The sequence below is a fragment of the Salvia splendens genome, chromosome 3 (assembly GCF_004379255.2).
Source record: "Salvia splendens isolate huo1 chromosome 3, SspV2, whole genome shotgun sequence".
Taxonomy (NCBI): domain Eukaryota; kingdom Viridiplantae; phylum Streptophyta; class Magnoliopsida; order Lamiales; family Lamiaceae; genus Salvia; species Salvia splendens.
Genome location: NC_056034.1, coordinates 41,952,112 through 41,962,219, shown reverse-complemented (window position 1 = coordinate 41,962,219; position 10,108 = coordinate 41,952,112). Strand labels below are relative to the sequence as shown.

At 45.0% G+C, this 10,108-nt stretch overlaps 1 protein-coding gene across 1 annotated transcript; it reads right to left on the bottom strand.

The window, feature by feature from the left end:
• Positions 1 to 417: 417 nt before the first annotated feature.
• On the bottom strand, positions 418 to 9,869 carry LOC121795337 (cytochrome P450 714C2-like). The gene is made up of 6 exons (XM_042193862.1): positions 9,607 to 9,869; positions 8,056 to 8,057; positions 1,753 to 1,979; positions 1,346 to 1,596; positions 916 to 1,270; positions 418 to 843 (listed from the first exon to the last, which is right to left on the bottom strand). Exons 1-6 carry the CDS (start codon positions 9,867 to 9,869, stop codon positions 418 to 420), a joined length of 1,524 nt encoding a protein of 507 aa, XP_042049796.1.
• Between the last annotated feature and the right edge of the window lie 239 nt (positions 9,870 to 10,108).

Sequence of the window (10,108 nt, the reverse complement as noted above, 5' to 3'; positions counted from 1 at the left end):
CCCATATTATATCGTGTCGATAACGGGTTCATGTCGGGTGCGGGTCTTGTTCGGATTTGAAGGTAGCAGGTCGGGTTCGTGTTCGGATTTACAGTTTCCTTAACAGGTCGGGTTCAGGTTAGACCTTATTGGGTTGGGTCGTTATCAGGTTGACCCGATAATGACCCAATCCGCACGATTTGCCAGCCCTAGCTTAGGCGTGTGTAATTATATCAATGAGCTAATTAGGATAAGCCCAGATAAGTCATCACTACTGGCATATTTTTTTAATCTGATCATACTCCATAGACTAAGCGTATGTAGTAAGGATTACTTAAATAGTTACTCCTCACCATCTTAACAATGCTTATATTGAATGACACACGAACTTATTGGAAATAATAACCAATACAAAAATGCAACTTGTAGTGATCTTAATTATAACTTGTTAATTAAAATGTGAACTCCATGCTTAGGCTCTATCATCATGGTCATCTCTGGCTTATGGACATATTTGGGAGACAAAGTAAATGAGAAGTTGGAGACGATGAGAGCCATGAGGCACTTAAGCTCCACCATGGCCAGATATTGCCCGATGCACACGCGCTGTCCAAACCCGAAAGGCATGTAGCAACTCGGGTTCTTGCTAGCACCCGAGATTCCGTTTTGGAACCTCTCCGGCTTGAATTGGAGCGCATCCGGACCCCATATGTCAGGGTCCGTATGCAACGTGGTCACCATGGTCCACACGTTCACGCCCTTAGGCACGTGCACGCTCCCTATCTTCATGTCTTTCGCCAGCTCCCTACCTAGCGTTGGCGCCGACGGATACAACCTCATTGTCTCTTGAATCACCATATGTAGCTGCACACATAAAAATATAAAAATCAAACTAGAATCTAATTAGGCTATACTAAAAGCTATCATGTATCTAACCTGATCCATCATACGAAGCATGTCTATGTCGGGGACTCGCCCCCGACACACTTGCTCCACTTCTTCCCGAATGCGCGTTTGCCACTCGGGGTTCGAAGCTAACAACATTAAACACCATGAAGCTGAAATGGCAGATGTCTCAGAGCCAGCTGAGTATATGTTTCTGCAGTTATCGACAATGAACTGATCCATCGCAGACGTTGTTGAATAAGTCCCCTTTGCTCCTTCTACAAGAGTTTGCAGCAAATCCTTCTCATATCCAGCCTCTTCCCTGTCCTTTACAAGCTTCAATATTGATGTCCGGATTTCCTTCTCCAAAGCCCATATCTCCCTATTGCTCTTTGTCGGAAGATGGCTATACATACACACAAGAAATATACTTATGTTATTTTCTGCTTGCTCCATAGTTAGTCATTATAATCAATCATACCTTAAGCCGGGAAGGCCGGCAGAGGTTAATTTCTTGGACACGAGTTTTTGGAGAGCCCGAAGTTTCAAAAAAATATCACGCCCTTTACTATAATTACTCCCAAAACAAGCTCTTGAAATAATATCCCCCGAAAATCTCTTCATATAGCTGTCGACAGCGATGTCAAGAACTCCTCCGTTGTTGGCTTCGATTTCTTGCTTCCATGTATTCACCACTGTGGTAGCCGATTCAGTGATTATGCTCATCATCCCCTGCATCACCATCCCTGACTAATTAGTACTAGTAGCATTTTCTTGACCAAAAATAAATAAATAAAACTCTATCCATTCTAAGTTATGAACAAATTAGTTGGTTAAGGCCATAAATTATATCCCATATTAGTTGGGTGTTTTCTCTATTTTACTCACCCTAACTTTGTCCATGAACAACTCGGGAGCCATGATCTTTCTTTGTCGTGCCCAAATCGCACCGTTGGATGACAAGATGCCCTGTCCAAGAAGAGGGCCAAATGTTTTCTGCTGGTAAGCTGGTTTTCCGAAGTCCTGCGACGTCATTGTTGTGATCTCCTTCACCATATTCGGATCGCTCACGTATAGCACTTGCAGACTTCCCAGAGAAAACATGAACATTTTACCTAATTAAAAGAAAACAAAATACTAATGATAAATAAATTTGCATGCATGAATAATACTGTACATGATCATAATTCATATATATTCATACCGTATTGCTGTTGGTTTCTGGGATTACAAAGATAACTACCGGGCGTAATACAACCCAAAAGAAAGAAAATGAAGAGCTGAACTTAAAAATACAACGTATAATCGAAACTACTAAACCAGTGTGATTAGCCGAGTCGAGGAGGCCTCTTCCCGCAAGACGAGATACGCCCCGGTAGTGCTCTTCGGTTTGGCGTGTCGTCCCTAAAGGTAAAACGGCTACGTCTCTATTGATGCAGCACCGCAATCAACAGAGCTCCGGCGAACGGGATGGAGGAGAGGGCAGAGCTTCGACAGAAAAAACTATGCAGGGAGAGGGAGAGAGCTTATGATGCAGAATGCTTTTTGAATTGTGTTGTGATGCATGGAATGGCTGGCCTATTTATAGGCTCAGTCCACTGCAGGGGGTCAACAGCCATGATGGCTGTCATCATGGCAATTCGTAACCGACGTCGGTTACAGACGTGTGGCAGGAGTGTGCCATCCGTGTGTGGAGCGTGTGGATTTCTCACGTGGCAACCGTGACTGTGCCTCGCTTGACGACGTGTCAAGCCACTTGGATTGCTGACTCGGCGGTGGTCCAAAAAGAATAGTTTGGGCCAAGCACCAAGCCCAAAGACCACCCAAAGACCAATTGCCAAGATCCAAGTCCAAGATCAAGATCAAGATCGAGATCGAGATCGAGATCGGGATCGGGATCGGGATCGGGATCGGGCTCGGGCTCGGGCCCGGGCCCGAGGCCCGAGGCCCGCGGCCCGCGCCCGCGACCACGAGCACGAGCACGAGCACGAGCACGTGCACGGGCACGGGCTCGGGCTCGGGCGGGCGGGCGGCGGCGGCGGCGCGCGCGTGTGCGCGCGTGTGGGCTCTTTCACCCATCTTGGTCCACTATAATTATTAAGTAACATAAAGTCACTTAATTTATACACATTAAAGATGTGTTAATCCTCCAATGTGGGATAATTAACACTAGTTAATTATTCCCTAAGCTCCATCTCCAAGCTTTAATTAAAAGCTAATTATGCCCAACTTTAATCCACTATTTCTCACTCACCGGAAATCGGATTTGAGAAAGTGAATATACTACATTTACCTATGTAAAATGTAGATCGACGCTATGTCATTTAATTTCACAAAATTAAATGTCTCGTCACATTTATTATTTGGTCAAAATCCATTGACCGGGCATATTTAATCCATGATTTTTACAATCCCCCACATGAGTGGAAATAGCCGAATGCATATGCATGCAGACACAAGCTCAACCCTCGCGAGGTATATAAGCATAAGGATAGGTAGTTGTTGACTTTGAACCCTCCATAGTCGACACCATCGGATACACAGGCGGCTTAGTAGCGCGATGCTTTGAACTAATCCCCCACGGCGTGCACCGAGACAATGGTGTTAACACTTAAACACCTCAACCTCATCCGTTCTCACGTTTTGTGTCCATTGCGGTCTTGGACACCACTTTGGATTCATAAGTGCGTTTTTTATGAAGCGACCACACTTCGCACTTACGTAGGTGATTCTTAGTCAAGTACCTTGCCATACTTGGTCTCTTTGAGAATTCCATCTCTTTGAGATCCTTAAGAACCATTAAAAGTCATAGACTTAGCCTTTACCACGAGGCAAGCTCTCCAACACTCTATTGCTCTCTAGGGAATAGATATAGTTGAGTGTTTCTCATGAACTCTCATAGCTTAGTTGTCCCTTTGAACCAAGTTCTTGGGATCTCCAGTCATCATGGTTGGGTTACCACTATGACAATTCTTTAGTTTGTGGATTTCAAACCCATTCCCTCTAGCAACTTATTCATTTGATCACGGTTTAACCCTTTGGTTAGCGGATCCGCTAGATTATCTATTGACTTCACATAGTCAATTGTAATCACCCCTGTTGTGATCAAATGTCTCACGGTGTTATGTCGTCGACGTATATGTCGAGACTTACCGTTATAGAAACCATTGTTTGCCCTTCCAATAGCCGCTTGGCTATCGCAGTGAATCAGCACTGGTGGCACTGGCTTAGACCAACATGGAATGTCTTCAAGGAAGTTCTTAAGCCACTCGGCTTCCTCACCAGCCTTATCCAAGGCAATGAACTCCGATTCCATTGTTGATCGGGCTATACAGGTCTGTTTTGTGGATTTCCACGATACAACACCACCCCCAATAGTAAAGACATATCCACTTGTTGAAAGTGAGTCTCTATTATCGGATATCCAATTGGCATCACAGTACCCTTCAAGCACCGGGGGGTATCTCGAGAAGTGTAGCCCAAGATTTTGAGTGTGTTTTAAATATCTCAAAACCCTCACAAGAGCTCTCCAATGCTCTTTGCTTGGATTGCTCGTGTAACGACTTAACTTGTTCACGGCACAAGCAATGTCAGGTCGAGTGCAATTAGTCAAGTACATAATGCACCCGATGACCCGTGCATACTCTTCTTGTGCAACGGGCTCGCCTTTGTTTTTGCTCAAGTGAACGTCGAGTTCAATTGGAGTCTTAACCGGCGCGCCATCATAGGCTTTGAATTTATTCAATATCTTCTCAACATAATGTGATTGTGTTAAGATGATTCCATCATTCGTTCTTAGAATCTTCATTCCAAGAATTACATCGGCTAGACCCATGTCTTTCATGTCAAAGTTTCTCTTTAACATGGCCTTTGTATCGTTAATTACTTGAGTGTTGCTACCCAAGATTAACATATCATCAACGTAGAGACACACTATAACATGACCGTTATTAGTGCTCTTGATGTAGACACATTTGTCGCACTCGTTGATTTTAAACCCATTTGATAACATCACATTATCAAACTTCAAGTGCCATTGCAATGGCGCTTGTTTCAATCCATATAGGGATTTCACGAGCTTGCATACCTTTTTCTCTTGTCCAGGTACTACAAACCCTTCGGGTTGTTCCATGTAGATTTCGTCTTCTAGTTCACCATTCAGAAACGCGGTCTTTACATCCATTTGATGAATCTCGAGATTGTGCAATGCAGCAATAGCGAGAAGCACCCGGATAGATGTAATCCTTGTTACAGGTGAATAGGTATCGAAGAAGTCATGTCCTTCTTTTTGTTTAAAACCCTTTACTACTAATCGGGCTTTATACTTATCAACTGTTCCATCGGCCTTAAACTTTCTTTTAAGAACCCATTTGCATCCTAAAGGTTTAGCACCTTCGGGCAAATCAACCAACACCCATGTGTGGTTTAGCAAAATTGAATCAATTTCGCTTTGAACAGCTTCTCTCCAATGCAGCCCGTCTGGGCCAGCAAAGGCTACTTTTATCGATGTTGGTTCTTCATCCAACATGAAAGCAATGTAGTCAGGACCAAAAGTTTTTGGTGTTCTGACTCTATTACCACGTCTTAGTACTGTATCTTTTGGATCGGGCCTTGCACGCTTGCGCGATTCAAGTTCCGCATCTGTTGATTTAGAACTAGTGGCTTCTTCTTCCACTTGTTTAGAACTAGTGGCTTCTTCAATTCTTGTCTCAGAATTGGTTGATACCTTTTCCTTATCTTTGCAAGGAAAGGTATTTTCGAGAAATACAGCATTCCTCGACTCAATTGTTGTTCCTACTGTGATAGTCGATATTTCAGACTTGTGAACAACAAATCGATATGCACTACTGTTAAGTGCATATCCAATGAAGATGCAATCAACCGTCTTAGGTCCGATTGTAACTTCTTTGGGCGGAGGAACCATCACCTTTGCCAAACACCCCCACACTTTGAGGTATTTGTAGGATGGCTTCCTTCCCTTCCACAACTCATAAGGAGTAACATCTTTTCCTTTGAGAGGGATTTTATTCAAGATATAGTTTGCTGTCAAAACAGCTTCCCCCCACATGTTATGTGGTAATCCTGAACTGAGTAGCAGTGCATTCATCATCTCTTTTAGAGTTCGATTCTTGCGTTCTGCAACACCATTAGATTGTGGTGAATATGGAGCAGTTGTTTGATGAATTATACCACTTGCGTTGCATAACTCCTCAAACGGGGCTACATATTCGCCTCCTCTATCGCTTCGAATCATTTTGATTTTACAACCAAGTTGATTCTCAACTTCGTTCTTATAATTTTTGAACGCCTCTATTGCTTCATCTTTGCTTCTTAAAAGATAAATGTAGCAATATCTTGTGCAATCATCTATGAAGGTGATAAAGTACTTTTTACCACCTCTAGTTTGCAACATCTTTAAATCACATACATCCGTGTGAATTAATTCAAGGGGTTTTGTGCTTCGTTCAACCGAGTGAAACGGCAACTTAGTCATTTTTGCTTCAAGACAAATTTCACATTTATCTTGGATATCCAATTCATTAGCCTTTAGTAAATCTAAATTTACTAATCTTTTAATGGCTTTTGAATTTACATGTCCCAATCTACAATGCCACAAATTTGAAGACTCAATCAAATAAGAGGAAGTAGATGCTTTATTCTTATTGGCCAATGGCTTCGCAACACTTCGAGTTGCTACACTAAGCTTGAAAAGCCCATCGGTTACATAACCTTTTCCGATGGATTTTCCAAACTTATACAAGACAAACCTATCGGACTCAAATACAAGTTTAAACCCTTTATTAACTAGTATTGATCCTGACACTAGGTTCTTGCGGATGTCCGGGACATGCAGCACATCCTTCAAAGTGATAGTTAGGCCAGACGTCATCATGAGAATCACGTTGCCAACGCCGAGGACTTCGGACGATGCTTGATTCCCCATGTTGATCTTCCTCCCTTCAACAGCAGTGTAGGAGGCAAACTTGCTCCTGTCGGAGCAAACATGAGCAGTAGCGCCGGTGTCGATGTACCAGCCTCCCTTGTTATCAACAAGGTTAACCTCTTCAGTGACCACTGCAATGAGGTCGTTCTCATCCCAGTCCTTGAACTCCTTCTCAACGACGTGGGCTGCCGGCTTCTTCTTCTTACTGCGGCAGTCTTTGGCAAAGTGGCCCGGTTTGCCACATTTGTAGCAGTCGCCTTCAAACTTCCTTGAAGGCTGCTTTCCCTTCCCTTTGTCATTTGGACGGTTTGGGCGAGGGCGTTTGTTGGAGGGACCGCCCCGCTCCAACAGGTTGGCTTTGGCTTCATTTGGGGTGAAGCCTTTAGCCTTCTGATCACTTTTGCGCACGTCTGCCTCAATGCGCAACTTCACGATCAAGTCTTCAAGGGTCATCTGCTTTCGCTTGTGCTTGAGATAACTCTTGAAGTCCTTCCAACTTGGAGGGAGCTTGTCAATGATCGTGCACCTTAGGAATTTATCGGGCAAGGTCATCCCTTCAGCCACTAATGAGTGGATGATCATTTGGAGCTCTTGGACTTGCTCCATGACGGGTCGAGAGTCGACCATTTTGTAGTCCATAAACTTGGATGCTACAACTTGTTCCGTCCCTGCAGCATTATCTATGCTATACTTCTTTTCTAGGTTTTCCCACATTTGTTTAGATGTGGTTACATTGGAGTATACATTGTACAAACTATCATCTAAAGCACTTAGAATGAAATTTTTACAAAGGTAATCTCCTTTCCTCCAAGCTTCATAATCTGCCATGACTTCGAGCCTAGTCTCTTGGTCGCTTGGTGTGGGCGGCTCGTTCTCCGTGAGGAAGTTGGCGACGCCCAATGTTGTCAAGTAGAACAACATCTTCTGGTACCACCGCTTGAAGTCAGATCCTCCAAACTTTGGTGGCTTCTCGGCAGGTGGCATCATTCTTGGTGCCAAAGGTGCCGCAGTTGGTCCTTGGAAGGAACCAATTCCGTTGCCCCCGAAGGAGCCAACAACTTGGTTGGGCATAGAGCCCCCACCATTCATGTTGGGCATAGAGCCCGCCATGGTCGTACCAGCCCCGAAGGGACTAGCACCCGCATGAGACCCGAAGGCCCCAGCATTCGTGTTGATCCCGAAAGATCCAACACTAGTATTGAGCCCGAAGGCACCAACACTCGATCCATTAAAGGATCCGAAGGAACCACTAAAAGTGGAACCAACCGAACCACCAAAGGTGGAACCAGTGGACGCCCCGAAGGGGTTGTCCCAAACCCAAGGGACGGTGGATGAAGCGGCTGGGAAGCCAGGAGTTGGCATCATCGAGGGAATCGATGAAGTGTTGACCGGTCCAGTGGTCGCCATGGTGGAGGGAATGGCGGCGGTGGCGTTGGCAGCAGCAGTGTTGGATTCCGTCGACATCTCCAGCAAAAGGTGTTAATGTTTCGGAAGTTTTAGTTCAGTTTAGAAGTTCAAATTCCTTCAAAGGCAAGCTATCTCGTCTTGCGATTGTTGGTTTCTGGGATTACAAAGATAACTACCGGGCGTAATACAACCCAAAAGAAAGAAAATGAAGAGCTGAACTTAAAAATACAACGTATAATCGAAACTACTAAACCAGTGTGATTAGCCGAGTCGAGGAGGCCTCTTCCCGCAAGACGAGATACGCCCCGGTAGTGCTCTTCGGTTTGGCGTGTCGTCCCCAAAGGTAAAACGGCTACGTCTCTATTGATGCAGCACCGCAATCAACAGAGCTCCGGCGAACGGGATGGAGGAGAGGGCAGAGCTTCGACAGAAAAAACTATGCAGGGAGAGGGAGAGAGCTTATGATGCAGAATGCTTTTTGAATTGTGTTGTGATGCATGGAATGGCTGGCCTATTTATAGGCTCAGTCCACTGCAGGGGGTCAACAGCCATGATGGCTGTCATCATGGCAATTCGTAACCGACGTCGGTTACAGACGTGTGGCAGGAGTGTGCCATCCGTGTGTGGAGCGTGTGGATTTCTCACGTGGCAACCGTGACTGTGCCTCGCTTGACGACGTGTCAAGCCACTTGGATTGCTGACTCGGCGGTGGTCCAAAAAGAATAGTTTGGGCCAAGCACCAAGCCCAAAGACCACCCAAAGACCAATTGCCAAGTCCAAGTCCAAGTCCAAGATCAAGATCGAGATCGAGATCGAGATCGAGATCGAGATCGAGATCGAGATCGAGATCGGGATCGGGATCGGGATCGGGATCGGGATCGGGATCGGGATCGGGCTCGGGCCCGGGCCCGGGCCCGAGGCCCGAGGCCCGCGGCCCGCGCCCGCGCCCGCGAGCACGAGCACGAGCACGTGCACGGGCACGGGCACGGGCACGGGCTCGGGCTCGGGCGGGCGGCGGCGGCGGCGCGCGCGTGTGCGCGCGTGTGGGCTCTTTCACCCATCTTGGTCCACTATAATTATTAAGTAACATAAAGTCACTTAATTTATACACATTAAAGATGTGTTAATCCTCCAATGTGGGATAATTAACACTAGTTAATTATTCCCTAAGCTCCATCTCCAAGCTTTAATTAAAAGCTAATTATGCCCAACTTTAATCCACTATTTCTCACTCACCGGAAATCGGATTTGAGAAAGTGAATATACTACATTTACCTATGTAAAATGTAGATCGACGCTATGTCATTTAATTTCACAAAATTAAATGTCTCGTCACATTTATTATTTGGTCAAAATCCATTGACCGGGCATATTTAATCCATGATTTTTACAATTGCTTCCTCCATTGCTCCAAAAATGGGAATACGGAGGCGGCGTTGTGGAGGGCTGGCGCCCCAGACTCAGTTGCAGCGTGGGCGGCGGCGGCCCTGGATTTCCTGATCTCGAGTATGTTGCCGAAGAGGATTTTTGGTGGAGGGCCATTGATTCCTTGTTTCTTCAACACTTTTTGTATCTTAGTGGGCTTTGCCACCAGAGAAACGTAGAGGTGGACAATGAATCCGAGCACCAGAGCAACAATTGTAGAGACCAACATCTTAATTTCCTATATAGAAAACAACAAATAATAGGAATATATTTGGTTGAAGAACTTTATTGTTGTTGTGTGTATTTATATAGACATTGTATTAAGGGGGTTTTAAAAAACTATTGGCATGGTTGAGTTGGAATTGGATGGCATCCATTTGTATTCAATGTTGATTGCCATTAGTACTGAATCCTAGTATTTTTTAATTTGTTAGATAACTTCATCATCATTCATTTACCAGTACATTT